Below are 27,254 nucleotides of genomic sequence, written 5' to 3' on the forward strand. Positions count from 1 at the left end.
GATCTGTTAGTGAGGGTATTCTATAACAACGGCACCTTTCACCCTGGTCCCTGTAGTTGCGTGTGAACCAGGATGAGCCTATGGAGGAGTATCTAGCCCAGCTGGAGGAGGCTGGGGCTGGGGAGAATGACCAGCCAGGCGTGGGCCTGTTTCTGGGACCAGGCCTGCCTTGTAAGGAACAGATGAGGGCTAATGTCATCAATGAGATCATGATCACAGAGAGAGACTACATCAAACACCTCAAAGACATCTGTGACGTAAGTACAGCTCAGTTCAGACTACAGCCTCTCAGTTCAGACTACAGCCTCTCAGTTCAGACTACAGCCTCTCAGTTCAGACTACAGCCTCTCAGTTCAGACTACAGCCTCTCAGTTCAGACTACAGCCTCTCAGTTCAGACTACAGCCTCTCAGTTCAGACTACAGCGTCTCAACTTTCAACCTGATTATTTCTAGGAATTCTTAACATATTTGACAGTAAAATCAGGTATACCTCTGTATGATTTACTACATGGGTTTACTGTTCCTCTCAGGGTTACATCAAGCAGTGCCGTAAGAGGATAGACATGTTCACAGAGGAGCAGCTGCTGTGTATCTTCGGGAACATCGAGGACATCTACCGCTTCCAGAAAAGGTTCCTGAAAGGTCTGGAGAAGAGGTTCAACAAGGAGCAGCCGCACCTCAGCGAGATCGGCTCCTGCTTCCTGGAACATGTGAGTACTGTTCAACACACTGTGACACTGACTTCACCTGACCTGTGTCATATGGCCTGCATAACGCTATGTAACGCTGTCAGAAACATCACATTTATTTTATTTTATTTCACCTTTATTTAACCCGGTATGCTAGTTAAGTTCAAGTTCTCATTTACAACTGCGACCTGGCCAAGATAAAGCAAAGCAGTGCGACACAAACAACAACAGAGTTACACATGGAATAAACAAACATACAGTCAATAATTCAATAGAGAAAGTCTATATACAGTGTGTGCAAATGAGGTAGGATAAGGGGGGTGAGGCAATAAATAGACCATAGTGGCAAAATTATTACAGTATGGCAAATTAAACACTGGGGTGATTGATGTGCAGAAGATGAGTGTGCAAGTAGCGGTACTGGGGTGCAAAGAAGCAAAATAAGTAAATAAATACAGTATGGGGATGAGGTAGTTGGATGGGCTATTTACAGATGGGCTGTGTACAGGGGTGCAAAGGAGCAAAATAAATAGCAATATGGTGAATACATAGGCGTACGTGACAGGTTAAATTAATGTGTGCTTTGATTGTGGCCTATGATGCCCCACATTACTATATTATTATACATGCTTTAGTATTTATTTATTTTATTTATTTATTTAACCTTTATTTTATCAGGGAGTCACACTGAGACCAAGGTCTCTTTTACAGATGAGCCCTGAATTCCAGAAAATACACACATCAATATAAATACAAAATGCAAGCAGAAAGAAAAACACGGTTATAAAGAACAAAGACATTCATCAGTTAAAAGGTCCTCAATTATCTTTCTGAATTAACCTAGAGGCACCAGAACATCTCATTCATCAGTTATAAGATCCTCAATCAAAGGAATTTTTTGAGTTAAACATCCCTGAGACCGGGTGTGGTAAGTTGTATGTCTAAAGTTTGCTAAAGATATTAGAGACAGTGGAACTTTTTATAAAAGGGCTTTATAAATGAAAGCATAACAATGTATCAACCTACGTGACATCACAGAGGGCCAACTGACTTTCTGGTAGAGAATGCAACGATGACATCACAGAGGGCCAACTAACTTTCTGGTAGAGAATGCAACGATGACATCACAGAGGGCCAACTAACTTTCTGGTAGAGAATGCAACGATGACATCACAGAGGGCCAACTAACTTTCTGGTAGAGAATGCAGTGCTGACATCACAGAGGGCCAACTGACTTTCTGGTAGAGAATGCAGTGCTGACATCACAGAGGGCCAACTGACTTTCTGGTAGAGAATGCAGTGCTGACATCACAGAGGGCCAACTGACTTTCTGGTAGAGAATGCAGTGCTGACATCACAGAGGGCCAACTGACTTTCTGGTAGAGAATGCAGTGCTGACATCACAGAGGGCCAACTAACTTTCTGGTAGAGAATGCAGTGCTGACATCACAGAGGGCCAACTGACTTTCTGGTAGAGAATGCAGTGCTGACATCACAGAGGAATGCAGTGATGAGTACTAAAACTGTTACCCATAATAAAGCACAATGCTCTATGATAAACTGCATCTAATGGCTTTAATGAAATGGCAGGTGCGTTCATGTAGATGATGTCACCATAGTCTAGGACTGATAGGAATGTCTACTGAATAATCTGTTTTCTACTATTTAGCGATAGGCAGGACCTATTTCTTTAGAAGAAGCCCATTTTTATTCTCAGTTTCTTTTACTAACTCATCAATATGCTTTTTAAAAGACAGCTTTTCATCTATCTAGATGTCCAGATATTTGTAAGCAAGCAAGCAATAAGGACACCATCCAAAGTACAATGAAGGCAGACTGTAGTTCAGATAGAGCCTGGTCAACCGTGGGGGCAATAGCATATACAACACTATCATCGGTATACAAGTGCAGGTTACAGTTGTTTACAGACAAGTTGATTTTGTTCATATAAACAGTAAAAAGTACAGGACCCAGAATCGACCCCTGCGGGACACCTTTCGTAATATCCAGGAAACCTGATTTGACACCATCAGTAGATACACATTGTGTTCTATCGGTCAAGTAATTTTTCAACCATGCAGCCTGGTCTAGGCCAATTGAGGAAAGGCTTTGAATTAGCAGTGAAGATGAAGAGGGCAGCACAACGTTGACTTTTATCCATTAACCACATCATTTATAACTAGGGATGCAGCAGAGATGACCTGGTCTAAAACCCGACTGATGTACGTTTAGATTACATACAACAGAAATGCATCATGAATTGGAAACATGCTAATATACAACAGGACCTATTTGGCTCCTACGGCATCACTTATCCCATTCTTCTCAGTTAGGATACCAGAGTCAGACAGAACTTGCTTCGGCAGGGAAGAAGAGGAATTTGTACGCTTCAGTGCATTTACTGTTTTCCAAAATGTAGAAGGGATCACCAGCAGTTTATGTTAGGGATCCAAGTCAAGAAACCTCTCTAGAGCCCAAGCTTAATTTTCACCATTTCAAACCGCCATCTTAACGTTTCCCGTCTCCTCCTCCTCCTCCTCCCTCCTCAGCAAACAGACTTCCAGATTTACTCGGAGTACTGTAACAACCACCCCAACGCCTGTGTGCAGTTGTCCCGGCGGATGAAGACCAACAAGTATGTGTTCTTCTTCGAGGCTTGTCGTCTGCTCCAGAAGATGATTGACATCTCGCTGGATGGGTTCCTGCTAACGCCCGTCCAGAAGATCTGCAAGTACCCTCTGCAGCTGGCCGAGCTACTGAAATACACCAACCCCCAGCACAGGTACTGTAAACCAGCACACACATTCTACTGTATAGTCTAATCTACGTCTACGCTTACAGCAGCAGTATTGACACTGATAGTATATTTAGTTATTCTCAGATTGTAAATTGGCAGCCATATTAGTGACTTTTATATTAAACAAAGCTTTTATAAGATACAGTGTGATGTGAGAGAGAAAGTAAATAAAGTCTAACGGGGTCATCTGTTCTCGGATCAGGGACTATAAGGACGTGGAGGCTGCCTTGAACGCCATGAAGAACGTGGCCAGGCTAATCAACGAGAGGAAGCGACGCCTGGAGAACATCGACAAGATCGCCCAATGGCAGCGCTCCATAGAGGACTGGGAGGTGAGGAACAGTGCATCATGGGTCATGGAACAGAATCCATGACTAGGGATCAGGTTTTCTGACCAGGTGACTTGATCTGGAAACAACGCCTGAAGTCATTTAGTCAGGACCAACTCTGGGCCCTAGCTATACAATACACATCTTTTGGCTGAACAGTCTCTATATCTCATGCCCCCCGTATCGCTAACATATATTTATTGTGTGGGTTTGAACATGGTCAGGGAGAAGATATTCTCAGTAAAAGTTCAGATCTGATCTTCTCTGGAGAGCTGACGAAGATCTCCCAGCCTCAGGCTAAGAGCCAGCAGCGCATGTTCTTCCTCTTCGACCACCAGATGGTCTATTGCAAAAAGGTGAGCAACGCTGTTAAAAACTCCAACCCTTCCCTGACCACGTACGCCTTAGGGTTAGTAACAGGTCCCTGTATCCCTCTAGGACCTCCTGTTAGTGTGGTATATCTATGGTTCTTACAGGACCTCCTGCACAGGGACATGCTGAACCTGTTAGGGTTAGTGTGGTATATCTATGGTTCTTACAGGACCTCCTGCGCAGGGACATGCTGTATTATAAGGGTTAGTAACATTAGTATAGAACAGAGTTACGGTGTACTAGTAGTATAATATTATATGGTATCTGTATGGTTCTTACAGGACCTCCTGCGCAGGGACATGCTGTACTATAAGGGTCGTATGGACATGGACCAGATGGAGGTGGTGGATGTGGAGGACGGGAAGGAGAAGGACTTCAACGTGTCGGTGAAGAACGCTCTGAAACTGCGCTCGCTGGCGGGGGACGAGGTCCACCTGCTGTGTGCCAAGAAGCCTGAGCAGAAACAACGCTGGCTCCGAGCCTTCCAGGACGAGAGGAGGCAGGTGCAGCACGACCGCGAGACAGGTGAGGCGCTATCCCGTTGCCTTAGGGATAACTGTCAGTTAACCGTCTCTGTCATGATTGTATGCCTCCATTTGAAAAAGGTATGTGATGAACTGCCGACCTGTGTTATTGCTAGTCAGCTTAAAGCCACTGGCTTTGTTTCCTTTCCTGTTAGTCAAATGCGAGTTTGGTCCTCCTGTCTCTCTACTGCTGCTGGCGCTGTGGTCAGAGAACCAGGAAGAGAAGGGTATGCTAATGGCTCAGCGTGTCATTGTTCCCTCAGATAACAGGCAAAAGGCCCATCAATCCATCTCAGCTGCCCCCTTTGCTTCTCTGCCGTAGTCTCAGGGTTTTGTCTGGGATCTGTGCATGTGTGGAAGGTTCTGGTTGGAAATAAAGTGGGCTCTTGCTCTGAGGCTGTCTGCCTTCCTAACCCTGATCCAGTCAGGTCCCCCTGGAAAACAGAGCATATGGATGTTACTGAAACTTTCTCATCCAACAGTCAGGTCTTGTGTTATTCTGTTCACTCTGAAAAAGCTGGGTATTGATGGGTGGCACTGGCAGAATGAATCTGTGATATCCACATTGACCTTTGACCTATGTGGTTTCCACCTCCAGGATTCTCCATCACTGAGGTCCAGAAGAAACAGGCCATGCTCAATGCCTGCAAAAGCCATCCAGCTGGGAAGCCCAAAGGTATGTCTGGGTAATGTAGTCCTTAGGGGGTTATATTGAATATGGGTGCATGGCAGGAAAACTCAATTTCCCTTTGTGAGTTTTAGGTTTGGCTGTGTGGATGGGTATGTGTAGTGTCATTCATTTTTTTAAAGAAGCTTAGATAACATGTTTGGCTATATTTCTAGACATTTAGTTTGTAATAATATAATATGATTAATATAATATTCATATGAGCCTCTTTAGATTGAAATGCACTCGTAATCCCCCCATCTACAGCACCAGTCAAAAGTTTGGACACCTACTCATTCAAGGGTTTTTCTTTATTTTCACTATGTTCTACATTGTAGAATAATAGTGAAGACATCAAAACTATGAAATAACACATATGGAATCATGAAGTAACCAAAAAAGTGTTAAATCAAAATATATTTTATATTTGAGATTCTTTAAAGTAGCCACCCTTTGCCTTGATGACAGCTTTGCACACTCTACATTGTAGAATAATAGTGAATACATCAAAACTATGTAATAACACATATGGAATCATTTAGTAACCAAAAAATATCACCTCTCTGTTCTCCTCTCCCCCAGCGGTGACACAGAGATTACTAACCCCGTTCTGTTCTCCTCTCCCCCAGCGGTGACCCGGCCCTATTGTGACTTCCTGCTCCGTCAGAAGCAGCCATCTCTGCCCAGCAGCGTGCCCCAGCAGCAGGTCTTCATGCTGGCTGAGCCCAAACGCAAAGCAACCACCTTCTGGCAAAACATCGGCAGACTGACGCCTTTCAAGAAGTGAAACGCCAAAGGAAAGGAGAGGAGAGCTCTCTGCTCGTGCCTGAACTTACCTTTTTATGCCAGATGCTCTTGTTTTATATATACATAATCCTATCCTAATTGATATACTGATATCGTGAAAGATTATTATAATTATATTTTTTTCTTTGAGAAAGCACTTTATAGGTTGGTTACAATTAGACTTGGGAATGGTTCTTCCGGACATTGTGTGTGTGTGTATATACGTTGGGAGACCGTTGCTAGGACTATTATACCTGCTACTGCAACCAACAACCGATTGGTTCCACTACTGCTGCGTGATCATGTGACTGCCAATGAGGCTCCTCTTTATGAAAGACGTTGACTGGCGACAACAAATGTTTGTTCCCCCCCCCCCCAGTGTTTTTGTTTTCCGACAAATGCCAACTGTTCACAGTGCCAGAAACATGTTGCTTTTGCATTATATTTCTTTCTGGGGAAAAAAGGTGAAAATTGTGATAAAAGTTTATTGTACTTCCATCTGTGCAAAAATCTTTTCCTGGTTTATTTTAATTATTTAATAACAGTCGATAGTTCACACGCCTTACCTTTGAACTTTCCCAAACTCGGTCCTCTGGACCCCAAGGGGGGCACGTTTTGGTTTTTGCCCTAATACTACACAGCTGATTCAAATGATCAAAGCTTGATGATTATTTGAATCAGTAGTGTAGTGCTAGGGCAAAAACCTAAACATCTTCCCCTTGAGGACTGAGTTTAGGAAACCCTGCCGTACCCTGTTCGTAATGAACTTCTTTATGGAAGTGCCATCTGAAGAGTGTACGGATGCTTTGAAACACAGTATGAAGAGTATTGTTTGACCTTTATAAACCCCTGCATTTACATTCATTTAGCAACACATTTTCTGATTCTACATGTATTCTCAAAATGAGGCTGGATTGAAGAGGTGCAACTGCACTTTTGTTCCCCATCGGAACGCTGTCTGTCTGTGACACCTTTCAGAAGTGTTCATTTACAGGTGAATATTCAGGGTTTCTGGCAAGACAAAGTTGTCTGTGACAAAAAAATAAATGTGTGTTCCCACTGAGGAAGAGACTACGGGGAGCTTGTGTTCCCACTGATGAAGAGACTACAGGGAGCTTGTGTTCCCACTGATGAAGAGACTACGGGGAGCTTGTGTTCCCACTGATGAAGAGACTACGGGGAGCTTGTGTTCTCACTGATGAAGAGACTACGGGGAGCTTGTGTTCCCACTGAGGAAGAGACTACGGGGAGCTTGTGTTCCCACTGATGAAGAGACTACGGGGAGCTTGTGTTCCCACTGATGAAGAGACTGCAGGGAGCTTGTGTTCCCACTGATGAAGAGACTGCAGGGAGCTTGTGTTCTCACTGATGAAGAGACTGCGGGGAGCTTGTGTTCCCACTGATGAAGAGACTACGGGGAGCTTGTGTTCCCACTGATGAAGAGACTGCAGGGAGCTTGTGTTCTCACTGATGAAGAGACTGCAGGGAGCTTGTGTTCCCACTGAGGAAGAGACTACGGGGAGCTTGTGTTCCCACTGATGAAGAGACTACGGGGAGCTTGTGTTCCCACTGATGAAGAGACTGCGGGGAGCTTGTGTTCCCACTGAGGAAGAGACTACGGGGAGCTTGTGTTCCCACTGATGAAGAGACTACGGGGAGCTTGTGTTCCCACTGATGAAGAGACTGCAGGGAGCTTGTGTTCCCACTGATGAAGAGACTGCAGGGAGCTTGTGTTCTCACTGATGAAGAGACTGCAGGGAGCTTGTGTTCCCACTGATGAAGAGACTACGGGGAGCTTGTGTTCCCACTGATGAAGAGACTACGGGGAGCTTGTGTTCTCACTGATGAAGAGACTGCGGGGAGCTTGTGTTCCCACTGATGAAGAGACTACGGGGAGCTTGTGTTCCCACTGAGGAAGAGACTACGGGGAGCTTGAAGATTCCTAGGAAATATAGTGTATTCAGACCCCTTCCCTTTTTCCACATTTTGTTATGTTACAGCCTTATTCTAACATGGATTAAATAAACATTATTATCAAGCTACACACAATACCCTATAAAGACGAAGCAAAAACAGGTTTAGATTTTTTTGCAAATGTATTAAAAACAAATACCTTATTTACATTAGTTTTCAGACCCTTTGCTATTAGACTCAAAATTAAGCTCAGGTGCATCCTGTTTCCATTGATGATCCCGGCAGGTAGCCTAGTGGTTAGAGCATTGTGCCAGTAACCGAAAGGTTGCTTGATCGAATCCCCGAGCTGACAAGGTAAAAATCTGTCGTTCTGCCCCTGAACAAGGCAGTTAACCCACTGTTCCTAGGCCGTCATTGAAAATAAGAATTTGTTCTTAACTGACTTGCCTAGTTAAATAAAAAAAATCCTTGAGATGTTTACAACTTGATTAGAGGCCACCTGTGGTAAATTCAATTGATAGGACATGATTTGGAAAGGCACACACCTGTCTATATAAGGTCACACAGTTAACAGTGCATGTCAGAGCAAAAACCAAGCCATGAGGTCAAAGAAATTATTCTTAGAGCTCCGAGACAGGATTGTGTCGAGGCATAGATCTGGGGAAGGGTACCAAAACATTTCTGCAGCATTGAAAGTCCCCAAGAACACAGTGGTCTCCATCATTCTTAAATAGAAGAAGTTTGGAACCACCAAGTCTCTTCCTAGAGCTGGCCGCCCGGCTAAACTGAACAATCAGGGGAGAAGAGCCTTGGTCAGGGAGGTGACCAAGAACCTGGTGGTCACTTTGACAGAGTTCCTCTGTGGAGATTGAAGAACCTTCCAGAAGGACAACCATCTCTGCAGCACTCCACTAATCAGGCCTTTATGGTAGAGTGGCCAGACAGAAGTCACTCCTCAGTAAAAGGTACATGACAGCCCGCTTGGAGTTTGCCAAAAGGCACCTAAAGACTCTCAGACCATAAGAAACAACATTCTCTGGTCTGATGAAACCAGTGAAGCATGGTGGTGGCAGCATCATTCTGTTGGGATGTTTTTCAGCAGCAGGGACTGGGAGACTATTGCATGTATTGCATGTCTGCAAAATGTAGTAACTCACCCAAAACATTTAATTCGTGCTTCAAAACCTAGTTATTGTGTCAGTAAATTAGCCAATGCCACCAAAATGAAACGTTTTGTCATCGTGTGAGCCCTATTGGTCAAAATGTTTAGATGTTTTTTTTCACCATGGCACTCAAACCCTGGAAATGTTTGTTATGTACAAATATCAGTTTTGTTCTACTTTTGTGTTGACGCTGACTGCTTACTGTACTATACCAGAAGGTCAGTTTACTGTACTATACCAGAAGGTCAGTTTACTGTACTATACCAGAAGGTCAGCTTACTGTACTATACCAGAAGGTCAGCTTACTGTACTATACCAGAAGGTCAGTTTACTGTACTATACCAGAAGGTCAGCTTACTGTACTATACCAGAAGGTCAGTTTACTGTACTATACCAGAATGTCAGTTTACTGTACTATACCAGAAGGTCAGTTTACTGTACTATACCAGAATGCCAGTTTACTGTACTATACCAGGTCAGATTACTGTACTATACCAGAAGGTCAGTTCACTGTACTATACCAGAAGGTCAGTTTACTGTACTATACCAGAATGCCAGTTTACTGTACTATACCAGGTCAGATTACTGTACTATACCAGAAGGTCAGTTCACTGTACTATACCAGAAGGGCAGTTTACTGTACTATACCAGAAGGGCAGTTGTGTCTAGCTGAATGCTATTGTGTAGCACACTGAGCTTTTTAGACACTGATTTGAACAGTAGGTAAAAGTTTACTGGGAAAAGTCAATACTGTGTTACACTGAAAAAGGATATGCATATGTGTGTATGTATACAGTACATTTATTTTTGTAGCAATGTGTTACATTATGTAAACAGAAATTCACATTTGCATGTCCATTTTTACATATCTTACATGTAAAGTCATATATAGTGAACAGAAAATTTGCCACAAAAGGACATCCATGCAACAAAAAAAAAAATGCAACAATGAAAAAACCTGCAGTAGTTCTGTAAACAAACAATAAGTTGTACCTCCTCACAGTACGTAACTGTCACGATTGTGTGTAGAGAAGGACCAAGGTGTAGCGTGAGTATCGTTCCACATCTTTATTAATATGTGAAACTTCACAAGACATACAATAAACTATAAACAAAATAACAAACCGTGACGACAGAGGTGCAACATGCACTAACTCAATAATCTCCCACAAACACCAGTGGGAAAAACAACTACTTAAATATGATCCCTGATACAAAAACCCCAACATAGAAATAAATTAACTAGATAAACCCCCCAGTCACGCCCTGACCTACTCTACCATAGAAAATAAGAGCTCTCTATGGTCAGGACGTGACAGTAACACTACAGCTTCCCATCTTCTTGGTGGACGTCCTGTCGCTCTTGTTGGTCTGGCCAGAGATTATCGTAAACATCACATCTGATGTTTTCCCTTGCGATGCACCGGGGGAAAAATCTCCTTGCGTGGCGCATCCATCCCTTTCAATGATCACCTGTGACGTCCACACAAGCAACATTCATGGCATCTTACAGAAACCTCTGATCTTGTTCCCGATAGTCATATACTTTCCACCTCCATGCTGAAAAAAACTCTTCTGTCAGATTCAGGAATGGGGAAGATGGTGGAAGGACCTCCATTGTTATCCTTTCATGCGCAGCAAACCATTCCCTAACAATGTTGGTACGGTGGAAGCTGACATTATCCCACACAATTACATCATTTGGCAGATCTGGTCAAACTAAACCTCTTTGGTGTTCTGGTATTAGATCTCTGTAAAGTGCATTTAGGAAGGACAGGAGAAGTTGGTTGTTATAGGGCCCAATGTGTGGAATATGTGTGATCACACCATTCTCAGAAATGGCAGCACACATTGTAATATTGCCCCCAGCGATGGCCTGGTGTGCCAATTGTGGCTCGGTGTCCAATGAGATTGCGGTCACGTCTCCAGCCTTTGGCCAGATTGAACCCAGCCTCTTCCACAAAATCAAGAATGTGGGTCATTTCATGTCCTTCCAGCTCCATTATTCTTTATATAGTAACAGAGAAACAAAATATTAAGTTAGTTTTACATAGCCTATTCTAGAATCAGACAGTTTAGTAAAGTAGAAATGTTTCCTGTTCTTATGGGTATCTACAACTTCAATAAGTATGTACAGGCATCACTGAAGTACAGTAAAACTCCCTGTATAATATACCATGTTCACACCAATGGTTTATCTGGACATCCTGGTACCGCAGCTCCTACCTGGACATCCTGGTACCACAGCTCCTACCTGGACATCCTGGTACCACAGCTCCTACCTGGACATCCTGGTACCACAGCTCCTACCTGGACATCCTGGTACCACAGCTCCTACCTGGACATCCTGGTACCACAGCTCCTACCTGGACATACTGGTTCCGCAGCTCCTACTTGGACATCCTGGTTCCGCAGCTCCTACCTGGACATCCTGGTACTGCATCTCCTACCTGGTACCACAGATCCTACCTGGACATACTGGTACCACAGGTCCTACCTGGACATACTGGTACCACATCTCCTACCTGGACATCCTGGTACCACAGCTCCTACCTGGACATCCTGGTACCACAGCTCCTACCTGGACATACTGGTACCACAGGTCCTACCTGGACATACTGGTACCACAGCTCCTACCTGGACATACTGGTACCACAGCTCCTACCTGGACATCCTGGTACCACAGCTCCTACCTGGACATCCTGGTACCGCAGCTCCTACCTGGACATACTGGTACCACAGCTCCTACCTGGACATACTGGTACCACAGCTCCTACACTACTCCTCTCAAATGGCACCTTGTGGAGTTGCTTCATAGTCATTAGATTTGTTTTCAAAATTCTGTCTGACAGAATTGAGATTTGCGAAGATATTGTTGTCATTTATGATTGCACATTAGATCTCTCTTAGCCTGATGGAATTGTTGGCTATGACCCTGTTGCAAATGTCTTGTTCTTGCTGAATACTGCTGCTCTGCCTCCAGCATGAGGTCATTGGGCAGTCCTATATATGACATGTAGAATTCACAAAGAGATCATGTATTCTATTCAAATTGTGCTGTACTACTGTATATTCCTCATACATATCTTATGGTACATTGTGTTTCTCAGACTTGCATTTACCTTTACAATAGTTTCTGTATTGGTGTGAATGACGTGCTGTAACAAATTGTAAAGAATGAGTACATATTGACCTGTTTTCCCTACGGAATGTTTACACAATTGATGACACTGTGGACCTGTTTTACATTAGGCTGTACTCTCCGACCAGCCTCTTCCATTGTAAGACTGTGGTTTATGACACTGTGGACCTGTTTACATTAGGCTGTACTCTCTGACCAGTCTCTTCCATTGTAAGACTGTGGTTTATGACACTGTGGACCTGTTTACATTAGGCTGTACTCTCTGACCAGTCTCTTCCATTGTAAGACTGTGGTTTATGACACTGTGGACCTGTTTACATTAGGCTGTACTCTCTGACCAGTCTCTTCCATTGTAAGACTGTGGTTTATGACACTGTGGACCTGTTTACATTAGGCTGGACTCTCCGACCAGCCTCTTCCATTGTAAGACTGTGGTTTATGACACTGTGGACCTGTTTACATTAGGCTGTACTCTCTGACCAGTCTCTTCCATTGTAAGACTGTGGTTTATGACACTGTGAACCTGTTTACATTAGGCTGTACTCTCCGACCAGCCTCTTCCATTGTAAGACTGTGGTTTATGACACTGTGGACCTGTTTACATTAGGCTGTACTCTCTGACCAGTCTCTTCCATTGTCAGATCATGGTTTATGACACGGTCCACAACTGTGGCTCTGATTTCATCAGGGACTCTTATTCTTTGCCTTCTACCTCTTCCTTTATTATGTCTTCCCCTAACACCACCAGCACGCATTCTTACACCTTATTTCTCTTCCACGAGCATGTAGCTGCTGTTCAGGGTTGTGATGTTCCAAAATGGTAGTGATTGGGCTGTGGGCAAGCTCCATATATATGCTTCCAAACATGATTGGTAAGATTGTGATTCCTGTTTCATTACTATGTCACCCGACAGGTAATTTGCCAATTTAGCAGACATCACAAATATTCCATGTCCTAGATATTTATGGAATATACATGTATGTACGTCTGACTGATTTTGATAATTGAATGGATCTTTTTGCATGTGACGGCTCACACATTGAAAGAATGTTTAGAAGTTGTGAAGACAATTTCACTGAGAATCAACTCGTCAGTTTTGATCAGCCATGTGCAGGTAGTAGTTATTGTGCAAATTGTAGACAATTGTACTTACTCTTTTGCACACGTGGCAAAACATGTGCAATTTGCTTAAATTAATAAGAAATTCTAATCTGGCGTGAACAAGAAACTAATTGTTCAGAGATTTGAATTTATTGTTTTGAAAAAAATATATTCTAATTCGAGAATTGAGCCAAAGCGATTGAGAACATTTGTAAAATGTATTTTCAATGGGAATAGCAGATCTATAACTTACTTATGTGCATTTTGTCGGTCGCACAAAGGTTTGAATGCTGCTGTCAAAAAATTATTCAGAGGACGCATGGCTCTCGACCTTCGCTTCTCCCGAGTTCGTACAGGAGTTGCAGCGATGAGACAAGACGGTAACTATCAATTTGGGAGAAAAAGGGGTAAAAAAAAAAAAGCTTCCGATTTACTTCACTGTTGAAGTATACAAAATACGAGACACCAAACACGTTCACAGGGTAACCCTGTCTAAGCTGGGATCTACTAAGCTATATGGAATTTTTTAAGAAGGTCATACCAAGGATCATTTAGCTATTAGATTTGTAATTTTAAGACCCCTTGAAGTATTCCAAAAATATATTAGCCTTACTGCTATTAGCCCATACAAATGCATTGAATATCAGATTCACTACATGGAACAACAGATAGTCCTAAAAAAATCTAAAGGAAGTTTGTTCTGAAGTGTCTGTCCTATATCAGAGAGATATAAGAAAGATCATCTTTTTTTTTACGCACTTCAGCACTCGGCGGTCCCGATGTGTGGCCTACCACTTCGCGGCTGAGCCGTTGTTGCTCCAAGACGTTTCCACATCACAATAACGGCACTTACAGTTGACTGAGGCAGCTCTAGCAGGGCAGAATTTTGAATAAGGTGGCATCCTATGACGGTGCCATGTTGAAAGTCACTGGGCTCTTCAGTAAGGCAATTCTACTGGCAATGTTTGTCTATGGAGATTACATGACTGTGTGCTCAATTTGATACACCTGTCAGCAACGTGTATGGCTGAAATAGCCGAATCCATTAATTTGAAGGGGTGTCCATATACTTTTGTATATAAAGTGTATTTTTTTAGATTACTGACGTTACTGTCCCCACTAATACTTAAATACATGTAATTTTGTCCTTGAAACATTTAATTTAAATACAAGGCTTATTGGCTGACAAAGGTGTTACACCATCTATTAACTCTGGGGTGCGAAGACATCCACAAAAAGACATCTTTGTTTTTTTTGTGTTTCATTCATTTGGAATATGTTCTAGAACTTTCTTTCACTTTGAACATGCAGTAGTAGTAAATGGTGTAGCTCTATAGGGCTACACCAAAAAAAATGAAATTCAAACCCTTTTTAGATCACATTTTGCTGTCTTAAAATGTAAAGACCGTGTAAGTGGTTTGTAGACTTTCCCTAGACACTGTAGCTGGGCATTTAGTATATATATTCCCACAAAATAGTATTACCATGATCATCACGTTCAGACAATGCAGTGATGCTGAAGGCAGATATCTAAGACGTAAGGTCCATCTGCTGGACATTTATCAGACGGGACGAGCCTCAAACAAAGGCATCCACCTGGGGCAAGTAGACATAGGCTTCAGAGGACATAGCTCGGTGTTATCGTAAATCACCTTAAAACACCGCATCACCTCGACCCCATAGCTCGGTGTTATCGTAAATCACCTTAACACCATATCATCCTTGGATCCCCAAAGATGTGCAGGTGACATGGTTAAATAAAAAACCTTGACAATTCTCATAATAGTATTTATTTTGTAGTCTTTCTCGACAACCCAAAAACACATAAGACATTACAAAACAGATTCAGTAACTGAGGTGACTTAGATTAGATAGGCAACATAGACGAGTGACTCAGACAATGATATAATAGGTGAGTTCTGGTTCTTGAGACATCTCACGTCAGTTAAGTTCTGGCTTCCTTAAAACAGTGTCTCAAATAAGAATTTCATGTCTTTTCTTCCAGTAGTGCTTAGAAAATTATAATACATTTAATAATTTAATAAAGTTTCAAACCTGTTGAAAACGTCTCAGGTTAGCATTGATTTTAAAAGTTTGTGGCTCTTGGTGTGGTTAAACCCAAACCAATGACAGAAAGGAATCTGTAGACATGTTCAGGTACGATACATACATAAATACATACATCTGTATGTGCAACGGTTTCAGTATTTTAAACCTCTGAAAACAGAATTATACACAATCACTCATTGTCTGCAGGACTGAGTCCAAGTAGTTGGAAATAGATTCCTTTCCTTTGCAACCAGCAATAGATCACATGTCACGACAGGTCTGTATCATTCTGCTGTCATGATGTAGGGGATCTTAGGACAATGGTCCAAGGGAAAGGAAATGTATCTGTCTAAGACCGTTGGAACTTCTACATGGAACTCTGTGTCCACAAAATCTTCCAATGGGCAAAGAGTGTGGAGAATGGTTTAGTGTTGGAATGGACACAGAGGCACAAAACTCAACAAAAAAAATCCCCACTTTCCCAAACTACAAACAAAAAAAATCCCAACAGACAAAATGTTGACACAGCTTCATCTAGAGAAATAATACAGTGCCAGCAACGTTACCAAAAACAAGTCAAACAAAAATCTGCACGGCTTGTGTAGTAATTCTAAAGCTGGAATCGTTAATGGTGAAACAGCCAAATCCGTTTGTGATATTACCACAAAGACGTTACTGCAAAACAACCAACACTGTTGTTCCCCCTCTGACACGAGCAATAGAGGAACACAAAACATACTGCACATTTATTTTTTTACCGTGCAGCTTTGCAACTAAAACAATAACAGTGGTGGAGCAGCTAGTGGCACCGTTTCCCCCCTACTGTGGATTCCATCTTTAAGATTGTTTGTTTGAAACAAACTTTTTTTCCTTTCTTATTTAAGGTTTCAAATTAAGACACGACATCAGTGATAAAAAAATTGCAGTTCTTATTCTTAGTTCCTTTAGATTCAATCTTTTTCTTTTTGATTTTGCATGTCTCAGGTAGATTGAGCGAGCATTATTTAGCATACACACACACACCTTGATATGGATCCCAAAAATAAAAACTCATCCAAACTCTCTTTTAACCACTTAATAGTTAACTACACATTTCTAAAGACAGTCCACAAAACACAAGTTTGCATGGAGGAGAATTCCAGTAGCCATCTGACGGAAGATATGCAGCAGAGTGAGTGAAGGATTCTGGGATAGCGTTATTCCAAACAGGAATAGTCAGCAGTGGGAAGATTCTCTTCATCCCGTTCTGAACAGACCTGTTGATGTATGGTTAGGATTCAGATTCACATCATGCCTAGAAAAAGGAAGGAAGAACAGCTGAAGGGGGTCATCATCATCACCAGCTGTAGAATACTGGACGGGAGTGTCAATGCATATCTACCATCTTCTGACCTGAACAGAGAAGCAGAGGAAAAGTTGATTTAATACACAGTAATACCGATTGTTTTCCTACACATCAAATGTACTTCTATTGACATGCAGCTATTGACCACTGCCACATTTTCCCAACATGTTTGACAACCCTTTAAAATGGTAACAAGTAGGCCACCCTTCCTGCATTTTCCTGCTGTAAAAGTTAAAAAAAAGTGATTTTATAACTATAAAATGATCACAATTTTCTATGCTATTGTATATCCATGTGTTTGGTGTTTTTCCCAGGCAGATTGACCAGAGAGAGCATGAAATGGGGAACACGGAGGACGCATTTACTACTCACAGTGCCATCACTTCACCACTGGGGGGGCACATAGCTATAGGTGGGTGTGCCTGGGTGTCGGTATGTGGGCATCGTGACTTGATGGGGGGCGAGGGGATTCGGGGAGTGCGTCAACAATGTTCCTGTAGAAGGGAGGGAGGTGGGAAAGGTCAGGAATTTAGACAAGCAAAACCATTTCATCCTCGTCAAAGATTTGTACGCTGTGTAGAGACAGGATAGTATGAAAAAAAAAAAGAGGAAAATATTGGAACTCACCGGCTGACATGGCCATAGTGGTCCCTGCTACCATCCCCATGGCAACGCCATTGTGGGGGCGAGGCGGGTGGTGCATGGGCGGGGCATACATGGCTGCTGGCATCCCATTGGGCTGAACCACTGTAGTGTGATGTATGACATGGGGCGGGGCTGCGTACAGTGGCTGTGTGTAGTAAGTGCCTTGATGCTGAGAGAGAGAGAGAGATCTCACGTCAGGCCCTCAGAGAGAGAGTGAGAGATCAAGTCAGTGCCTCAGAGAGAGAGAGATCTCATGTCAGTGCCTCAGAGAGAGAGAGAGAGAGAGATCTCACGTCAGTGCCTCAGAGAGAGAGAGAGATCTCACGTCAGTGCCTCAGAGAGAGAGAGAGATCTCACGTCAGTGCCTCAGAGAGAGAGAGAGAGATCTCACGTCAGTGCCTGAGAGAGAGAGAGAGAGAGAGAGAGAGCTCTCACGTCAGTACCTCAGAGAGAGAGAGAGAGAGAGAGCTCTCACGTCAGTGCCTCAGAGAGAGAGAGAGAGAGAGATCTCACGTCAGCGCCACATTGAGCCAAGTACAACTACAGCAGCAATATGCAGCAAGCTAATGTGTATGGAACCGATTCAGACCTAGGAAATGTCTGCCTTTCTGACGCACTTCTCAGTATTTGGTATTCAGACTTAACTTATTCAGTCGCGTAATGCACTCTGCAGGAGTGGCTACCTTGCGCGCTCTGAATACATGTATTTTTTTTTAAATACTCTGATCTTGTAGATTATTTAGGTTTAGGAAAGTATTGATGAAACCCTTTGGGCTGGGGGCAGGGACTTCCGGCGTCTTGGGGCGGGTGGGAGTCGAGGGCACCCACTGATGGGAGCGCCCATTCGTATTTTATTGTCTTAATAAAAATTCATATTTAAAAAAATAACATGCATATACATATATATATATATATATATATATATATTTATTTTTTTAAGCTTTGGAGAGCCTTTACGCAGAAAAGAAAGAAAATGGTGGTTTGATTCATTCGGAAAATTACCACATTCAGTTATTTAACTCACGGTAACACTGGAAGATTAGCGTACATAGAATTATAATAGGGAGAAGGGTGTCCAATAGCAGGCTATACCGTCGTCTACTTCCTGCACTAACCATGGAACTGTGTGATGTCACAGCCAAGTACCGCGCCAGGTTCAAACTGTTACGGCTTGGCATAGGAGAAATGCTCGCTAACAGGGACGCTAACAAATTCATGCGCAGTATGGAAATATCTGGGATCTTTCAATTCAGCTCATGAAACCAACACTCTACATGTTGCGTTTATATTTTGGTTTAGTACAGTTCTGCAAGTACAGCAAATAAGCAAAAAATTATAAATTGGTTACGTTGTACTACTTCCGATGGTAAAGGTTGATTGGATATGTTACAGTAGTCTGTAGATGAACTAACGGACTGACTGACCTGTGCGTAGGGGTTCTGTTGGGGGTAGGTGCTTCTCACAGGGTATACTGCTCCATTGTAGGGGTTGGGTGACGAGGAGTAAGGTGGGACAGCCCCCGTGGTGGGCGAGCAGGACATTTTAAAAGGAGTGCCTGGAGCGTAACCTATATGAGACATTTCAGAGATATCATCTGGGGAATTACACATTTTAACAGGAACAAAAACAAACAACACTTCAGGCTTGGCCTTTGTCCTAAGGGCTTGTAAAAGGACTGACTATTGTCTGACTCCTTTCTGAATCTGTACAACACAAAAGAGGGAAGTTTCAGTCAACGGCAAAATGTGTGTAGCTGGAAAACAAGACGAGAGGCAGAAACATTTGGCTGAATTCAATCATCTCTCCTGAGAGCTGTCTGGTTCTCCATGTTTAGCTAAAGGTGATGAAACCATGGTGCACAGAGTCACAACACAGAGGCAACCGCTGAAAGCTGCTGATACACTATGTACAAAGACTGCGATTGAGTTAGACTGATTCAATTCAAGTCAGGATTAAGCCTTCAGTAATGTATTGGGATGCAACGGTCCCATGACCGGATGCACGTTCCTGCCCCAACTGATGCGGTTCAGCTGGGGTGTACTCACTAGGAACCAAACAGAACCAAATGGAACGGAGAGGGACCTACCCGAATTTGTCCAATGGAAACTCAATTGCAACGGTTTGGACTAATGATTAAACCCCCTGGAGGGTGTATTTACTATGGAAACCGTTTACCGTTTAAAAACCAAACAGAGCAAAACATGAGTTTCTATTGGATAAATTCAGGTAGGTCCCCATTTCCTTACATTTGCCTCCGTTCAAGAAACGTTTTGCAACAGAATCTGCGTAATAAATACACCCCTGGTGAGGCTGGGGGATCAATTCCCACAGAAATCACATACTAAAAATGTATGCACTGACTGGCAGGCTTACATGCAGCTCTGGGAGGGACTGTTACCTTACCTGTGGGGAAGGCTGGGTGATTGGCTCCAGGGTGGTACATGTTGGGAGCATAGGCAGGGGAGGCTGCATACCCCACAGGGAATCCAGCTAGGAGGTCATAGGTCATACAAATGAAGTTCAGAAGCATCAGACAGACATTTAGAGAAGACATTTAGAGAAGACCCAAGAAAAAATGTATAAAACTGGGTAAACACTACAGGCTCACAAACTGGTTAAGGGGCTCTCTGCCTACCTGGGTATCCTACTAAATGTCCCTTTTGATTGGCATAGGGGACCCCTGTTGGTGCAGGGCAGTACACTGGGTTCATAATGCACACGGTTCAGATACTGCAACAACCAAGACAAGAAGCAAACATTATATTGTTATGTTAATGTTAGATACAAAATCTGATATGTTCTTCATTAAAAAAACAGTTTTGGAAAAAGTAGCCAATTGTCATACTTGAGTAAAAGTAAAGATACCTTCATAGAAAATGACTCTAGTAAAAGTCAGCCATTAAAATACTACTTGAGTAAAAGTACATAACATCTGCTAAATATGTGTATGTGAACAATAACAATTGATTTGAATAACATTTGATTTGAGTACTTTTGGGTGTCAGGGAAAATGTATGGAGTAAAAAGTACATTAATGTCTTTAGGAATGTAGAGAAGTAAAAGTAAAATTAGTCAAACATATAAATAGTAAAGCAAAGTACAGATACCCCAGAAAACTACTTAAGTAGTACTTTCAAGTAATTTTACACCACTGTTAAAAACAAAACCTTTGCTGTCACATAGTATTGCATCCTCCTCGACAAGCAGTACGTTATCTCATGATCTGAATCATTATAGCTTCACAAACAAAACTGTGAGAAGAAGGTAGCTAGCTAGCAAACCAGTTAAACTAGCCGCAATAGCTAACTATAGTACAGTGCATTCAGAAAGTATTCAGACCCCTTCACTTTTTCCACATTTTGTTACATTACAGCCTTATTCTAAAATGGACAAAAAAATGTTTTGCCCCTCATCAATCTACACACAACACCCCATAATGTCAAAGCAAAAACAGTTTTCTTAGACATGTTTGCAAATGTATAAAAAAAAAAAACTGAAATATCACATTTAGATTTCATCCCCCCCCAAAATGAGTGTTCGTGTAATGTTCAAAGCATCCTGAATACACCTGACCTGTGATTTTTATTAAAACAAATTCCACCCTGGTCATAGAACTTAGCCATGTCAAAACACGTAGAATTGCAGTAAATTAGCTTAAAAACAGTCACAGTTGTGCTAGGGAGGTACACACATAGTAAATGTCACTCCAAGCCCTCTTCAAAAGTTGGCAGCCCTGAGCAGTTAGCCAGTATATACACAGATCAATGTTTTTCCTAAATCCTAATTAGCCATCATGTGACGCCCTTTCTTTCACTTGACACATTTAGAGTATGGGACCCCCTGGTCGCAGTCATGGACATGGTATCGATTAACGATAGGGCAGTTAGCTACAATTCAACACATTACGGTAAATGTTAACAGTGACATTATATTCTTGTGCTTCTGTGTTGACAAATTCCAATGGAGCTTTTAACTATGGAAGCTAACTAACTAATATGCGTTTCTCAACGGGCGATGCAGTAGCTCCACAACAACAAGGGCCGCGGGGTGGCATTGCGTTGGGGCTTCAGTCGCATCTCTCTCCTTGTACTTAATACTGGCTGTCCCATTCACCCTTCAACCACCTCTTCATTATTGTCAATCTTGGCAACTGGTTTAACAACAGATACCAATTGTAATATTAGGAATAGTTGTCAACGTTACTTACGGTTGTAATTTCTCCGTTTCCGACTGTTGTTCTTTGGCTCAGATGTTTACTTTTGGTTATTTGTATTTTTGTTCTCACTGTTTCTGATTGACGCTGTTCTTTACTGCTTGACTCACTGCGCACAAAAATTCTCCAGCAACCGGCGTCACTTCCGGGTGTAGTGAGTCTCCATTGTGCCCATGTCACGTGATGTACTGCAATAAAAGGTGACTTTCACTTTGCTGTTTCTGGGCAATGGTTCTGGGACAGCGTATGTATAACATGTTATACGCTATTATATCATGTATGTAATAGAGTAAAGATACTAATGCATAAGCATCATCTGTCATAAATAATAGCTATGGGGGCCTGCTCTTGTAGAATATATAATATTGGACCTTTTTGTCGGTGTTGGATCGTGTTGGTATTGCTCAACAATACGTTGTTCCTAAAAATAACTGCAATCAAATCTGAAAGAAGCATTCTTGCATTCACCTATTTTCTATCTGTCAATGACAATTACAACCATCCCCATAATGGAAGTTGAATCTGTACACAGATCTAGGATCAGTAAACCATACTTCAATCTTCAGTTTGGACTCTAGGCTGGCTGGAGGGTAAAAATCTAATCTGACTGTAGATCAGCTGTAAGGGGCACTATATCGACAAAGGTCCTAACAGGAACACAAAGTAAAATGCACCTATTATCATTTTCCAGACAAAAAGTTATTTAGGCGATTATCTCTGTCCCCTTCTTTAGAATTAAAGATTGTGAATCAGAATAAATATGAATTTATATTAATTTAGAAATGCATGACTTATCAATGCTGTACAAACATTTCCGGGACCTTGACTAGATTTCGCATTTTGCTTCTCACTTTACCAACCCGGGGTGGGTCCATGGAAATACATGCAGAACAATACCACCGCCGTGATTTAGGCTCGTATTGTTAAAAATGGTCCGTTTTAATTCATTTTAGTTAGGAATTTATGCTGTAAAACACTATTTATCGGTCGGCGTCCTCAACTAGACAAATATGTCGGGAGCGGCCGCCGGAGGGGCGCAGTCTTGCATCGGCGCAGCCGCTGCCAGTTGTAGCTCTGCCGGGAACTCCTTCGTCGCAGCCGGCGGAGGTGTGGGAATAGCAGGCAGGCTACCCAGTCGGGTTCTTGAGCATGTGTTTTCTTATCTGGATTTGTATGATCTAATGCGGTGCTCGTTGGTGTGCTGGCATTGGAACAACTGCCTAGCCGACGAGAACAGCGAGGTGTGGCGGAGTCTGTGCGCTCGCTCTCTTAGTGAAGAGGCACTGCGCTCCGACATTCTCTGCAATCTGCCAACCTACAAGGGAAAGGTAAGCTATATATGCTAACGTTTGTTTACTATTTGAAAATCATCGTGAAGGCCTATAGCTATTGTTACAGACTTGTATGATTTCAATCCAGATTATACCACAGTGAATAACTCACGCACCCACTTTCAGCACACATGTTAGCTTGCCATTCAATCAGACCGCCTACTCATCAACGTTATTAGTCACACTGTCTGTCATGCAGAGACTAGTGTCTAGCGGTCTGCACACGCCCCGTTTATTCGACGTCTGCATTCAATAAGATACATGAGCATGATGTAATACTTTCCTGAATGAGATAATGTAAGTGAAATAGTATAGCTATGATCTCTGGTTGCTGGTACATATGTTGATTCAGACCTCATAATTTGCTTTCAATTCATCGAGATGCACCAGCCATTTTTTTATCAATTACTTGGATGGATGGATGGATGGATGGATGGATGTGTTGATCCTCTTCAAAACCCTGACCCATCTTTGTCTGCCTACTCTCCTGTCTTCTCCTCTCCTGAAGCTCAAGTCTTACCAGCACGCTCTGAGTTCCCACGACTGTTCACGTAACGTCTACGTGAAGAAGAACGGCTTCACCCTTCACCGCAACCCCATCGCCCAGAGCACAGACGGAGCCCGTGGCAAGATTGGGTTCTCTGAGGGCCGCCACGCCTGGGAGATCTGGTGGGAGGGGCCCCTAGGGACCGTGGCGGTGATCGGCATTGCCACCAAGCGTGCTGCCATGCAATGCCAGGGCTACGTGGCCCTCCTGGGTACTGACGACCAAAGCTGGGGCTGGAACCTGGTGGATAACAACCTGCTTCACAATGGGGAGGTCAATGGGAACTTCCCTCAGTGCAACAACGCTCCCAAATACCAGGTAGGTTAGCAACATGTTTCCTGTGGGTCGTATTCATTAGTGCACAGTGTACACCGTAGGAAATATTTAGCATCAGAAAAATGCCATCTAAACAGCGAGTTTAGTGCTGAAGTTCAGGGACGTTGTCACTACGGGGTGAGCTGCAGGGTTCAGGGACGTTGTCACTACGGGGTGAGCTGCAGGGTTCAGGGACGTTGTCACTACGGGGTGAGCTGCAGGGTTCAGGGACGTTGTCACTACGGGGTGAGCTGCAGGGTTCAGGGACGTTGTCACTACGGGGTGAGCTGCAGGGTTCAGGGACGTTGTCACTACGGGGTGAGCTGCAGGGTTCAGGGACGTTGTCACTACGGGGTGAGCTGCAGAGTTCAGGGACGTTGTCACTACGGGGTGAGCTGCAGGGTTCAGGGACGTTGTCACTACGGGGTGAGCTGCAGAGTTCAGGGACGTTGTCACTACGGGGTGAGCTGCAGAGTTCAGGGACGTTGTCACTACGGGGTGAGCTGCAGGGTTCAGGGACGTTGTCACTACGGGGTGAGCTGCAGGGTTCAGGGACGTTGTCACTACGGGGTGAGCTGCAGGGTTCAGGGACGTTGTCACTACGGGGTGAGCTGCAGAGTTCAGGGACGTTGTCACTACGGGGTGAGCTGCAGGGTTCAGGGACGTTGTCACTACGGGGTGAGCTGCAGAGTTCAGGGACGTTGTCACTACGGGGTGAGCTGCAGGGTTCAGGGACGTTGTCACTACGGGGTGAGCTGCAGGGTTCAGGGACGTTGTCACTACGGGGTGAGCTGCAGGGTTCAGGGACGTTGTCACTACGGGGTGAGCTGCAGGGTTCAGGGACGTTGTCACTACGGGGTGAGCTGCAGGGTTCAGGGACGTTGTCACTACGGGGTGAGCTGCAGGGTTCAGGGACGTTGTCACTACGGGGTGAGCTGCAGGGTTCAGGGACGTTGTCACTGCGGGGTGAGCTGCACACAGAGGTATAGACACATCTGAATACATGAATGGAAATGTCCTATTAAAGCTCTGAGCCATTGTTTAAGGCTGATGAACCGTCTCAATGAAGTGTTTCTAGTTGAAATATTAGATTGATATTTATTTATGGGATGAGTTATGCCTGTGCAGTAGGATGTATGTCAAGAAGAACGCTACCTTAAATTAGGAGTTCTCATAACAGTAAGCATGTATTAATTGTAGCTTGAAAGTGAAGCCATTCTCTGTATTGTAGCTGTTACTTACTGTTATATTACTTTCTAGTGTAATGGTGTGCGTCCACAGATCGGGGAGAGGATACGAGTAATCCTGGATATGGATAACAAAACCCTGGCCTTTGAGAGAGGCTTTGAGTTCCTGGGAGTGGCCTTCCGAGGGCTTCCGAAAGCCTGCCTCTTCCCGGCCGTCTCAGCTGTCTATGGCAACACTGAGGTGACCATGGTCTACCTGGGCAAGCCTCTGGATGGGTAGCACTACCACAAGACCAGCCGGTGCCATGTCAGATGTGCCAAGGATAATGACTGATGGTTGGCACCGAGAAGACTCTAAACTAACATTCCACAACCACTGGATTGGAACCTAAAATCGGCATGGATGCTAGTGATCGTTGATGGACAAGAGGGGAGGTGGGTGTGGACTGGAGTGTTTTCTGTCTCAACATGAATGTTATCCACTAGCTGCTGGACCATTTTATTTACAGTATGGGAGGACTTGACTTTTTTTAAATGTTATTTTATGAAGTAACAACACTGCTGAATCCCGTACATGCGGTTGGTTGTATGTCTGTTCCTATGAGGCCAAACCAAATATGAACTGTGGCAAATATGTAAAGAAACCTCATCGTATGATAGAGGAACAAGTCATCTTCATGAGAATATTGTAGATGTGGAAATGTAAAGCTGTAACATTTCTAGAGCACAAGTGTAACTGCCATGAGGGGGAACGTGGAGTGATTGACCCTTGACCCTTTCAGAGGACTACATGCAGTATGGAACACTTTTTGGCCAACTGACCATTAAAGCCAGGAAAGACTTCATCAGTAGCAAAGCTAGCTAGTCATGCGCATGCGTTGCAGTATAACTGAAACATCTCCTCTCTTCAGATACATTGTATAGGAGAGCAGAAGTCCGGGGACTACATTACCCTTTGTGCATCCATTTTAATTGTGGTGGTATTAGTCCTAGTATTTCATGATATTTATTTCTAGGTTTTAATCCGTGGTACTATTGAAGAGGTCATGGAAGCTTCAAATAAAGGCTACCTGGTGTCAGTCTGATTGTTTCATAATGCTTCCACAAGAGGGCAATCATTGCTTTGTATATGTTATATAAAAGAAGAACCACCTACTGAAACATTTTAATAGGCCTGTATTTTATTTACTTCCTTAATCAAAAGGCACTGGAACATCTGAGCTGTCTTTGTTGCCGGTGCATGGTAACAGTTGAATAAGATAAGAACGAAGAAGAAACCCGCACGTATCACTGCTCTTTATTTAGCTTTACGTATCTGCTTCGAGGCGGCCACCTTTCAATGTCAATATTATCCCACTGCAGTCTCCCTTATTCTACAATCAAATCCTTTGTTTTGTCTGCCTTTCTCATAAAGTAGAGTTGGTGTTTGTGGGCTGAATGAACTACGGGAGAGTCAGTCTGTAGGCATTCTCAGATGCCCTAGGTTAGCTTAAAGCAGGTTTCTGATTTATAGTTTGATTATAATGTACCAGTTTGTCAACCGGTTTCCTGGGTGTGTGTGTGTGTTATAACCACATGAAAGCTTAGAATGTCAGCGGTGTTCTACCTCAATGCTACTCGTGCACACTCTTGAGGAGGGAGCATGAGGGATGTCTCTGTACTGTTTTTAAAACACAAGGCATAATACTTTTACTAAATGGAATTTTGAAAGAGAGGAGATCCAGGTTGAATATTTGAAGCAAGGTTAAACCTCTGATCAATGAATGCTGCTTAAATTAAACTGACCATGAATCTGGCTTCAGCTGCCAATCCCATAGTAAAGTCTGAAATGAGGATGAGAGGAGAGGCGTCATAGCATGAAAACAAGAAGGAAGCCCCAACAGATCACCCATGCAATGGCAGCTCCATCACTTCCTGATTCTAATTCCCTATTTTATTTCCAGAACTAGAGGAGAATACACAACACTATGCTGTGGTAGGCCACAGAAATTAAAAATAATTACCTTTCTGTGTTTGTATGTGTCTGAAAAAAAAGCTGTTTCTCTCTTCCAAAGGTTCATCATAAATGAGAGGGCTGGTTGAATATGTTTAATAGTGTTAGTGTAGTTGACACACTTCATTGTCAAGAAAAGCTGA

General features: G+C 43.2%; 3 protein-coding genes across 5 annotated transcripts in view; 2 read left to right on the forward strand and 1 right to left on the reverse strand.

Annotated features, from left to right (window-relative positions):
- arhg4 (Rho guanine nucleotide exchange factor 4) overlaps positions 1-6,663 on the forward strand; it is a 133,895-nt gene extending 127,232 nt beyond the window's left edge. For both annotated transcript variants that reach the window (XM_014181751.3, NM_001173620.1), the window contains 8 exon segments: positions 57-257; positions 532-711; positions 3,240-3,472; positions 3,690-3,819; positions 4,041-4,172; positions 4,470-4,713; positions 5,311-5,388; positions 6,009-6,663. In XM_014181751.3, coding sequence (XP_014037226.3) covers positions 57-257; positions 532-711; positions 3,240-3,472; positions 3,690-3,819; positions 4,041-4,172; positions 4,470-4,713; positions 5,311-5,388; positions 6,009-6,166 — 1,356 coding nt within the window. In that variant the 3' untranslated portion in view covers positions 6,167-6,663.
- An 8,597-nt stretch (positions 6,664-15,260) lies between these two features.
- Positions 15,261-21,886, reverse strand: fam168b (family with sequence similarity 168 member B). Its single transcript, XM_014181763.2, has 7 exons — positions 21,733-21,886; positions 20,161-20,255; positions 19,929-20,015; positions 18,950-19,092; positions 17,508-17,694; positions 17,253-17,374; positions 15,261-16,927 (listed from the first exon to the last, which is right to left on the reverse strand). The coding sequence occupies exons 2-6, from the start codon at positions 20,234-20,236 to the stop codon at positions 17,265-17,267; spliced, it is 603 nt and encodes a 200-aa protein (XP_014037238.1). The 5' UTR covers positions 20,237-20,255; positions 21,733-21,886; the 3' UTR covers positions 15,261-16,927; positions 17,253-17,264.
- Positions 21,887-22,572: 686 nt separating this feature from the next.
- On the forward strand, positions 22,573-26,197 carry LOC106590630 (F-box/SPRY domain-containing protein 1). 2 transcript variants are annotated; one of them, XM_014181762.3, is made up of 3 exons: positions 22,573-23,066; positions 23,578-23,934; positions 25,213-26,197. In XM_014181762.3, exons 1-3 carry the CDS (start codon positions 22,749-22,751, stop codon positions 25,396-25,398), a joined length of 861 nt encoding a protein of 286 aa, XP_014037237.1. In that variant the 5' UTR covers positions 22,573-22,748; the 3' UTR covers positions 25,399-26,197. The 2 variants fall into 2 exon arrangements, with proteins under 2 accessions (XP_014037237.1, XP_014037236.1); XM_014181761.3 differs by having other exon boundaries at positions 22,574-23,066; positions 25,192-26,197.
- The last annotated feature ends 1,057 nt before the right edge of the window (positions 26,198-27,254 follow it).

This window comes from Salmo salar, chromosome 29, assembly GCF_965601325.2.
Source record: "Salmo salar chromosome 29, fSalSal1, whole genome shotgun sequence".
Classification (NCBI taxonomy): domain Eukaryota; kingdom Metazoa; phylum Chordata; class Actinopteri; order Salmoniformes; family Salmonidae; genus Salmo; species Salmo salar.

Excerpts from the sequence above, each read along its gene's own strand:
- fam168b (XM_014181763.2), bottom strand. The coding sequence starts at position 20,236 with ATGAACCCAGTGTACTGCCCTGCACCAACAGGGGTCCCCTATGCCAAT. Across the intron at positions 20,016-20,160 it reads ACATTTAGTAGGATACCCAG|CTGGATTCCCTGTGGGGTAT; the intron begins GTAGGCAGAGAG and ends ATGACCTCCTAG. Across the intron at positions 17,375-17,507 it reads CACTATGGCCATGTCAGCCG|GAACATTGTTGACGCACTCC; the intron begins GTGAGTTCCAAT and ends TCCCTTCTACAG.
- LOC106590630 (XM_014181761.3), top strand. The coding sequence starts at position 22,749 with ATGTCGGGAGCGGCCGCCGGAGGGGCGCAGTCTTGCATCGGCGCAGCC. Across the intron at positions 23,067-23,577 it reads TGCCAACCTACAAGGGAAAG|CTCAAGTCTTACCAGCACGC; the intron begins GTAAGCTATATA and ends CCTCTCCTGAAG. Across the intron at positions 23,935-25,191 it reads ACAACGCTCCCAAATACCAG|TGTAATGGTGTGCGTCCACA; the intron begins GTAGGTTAGCAA and ends ATTACTTTCTAG.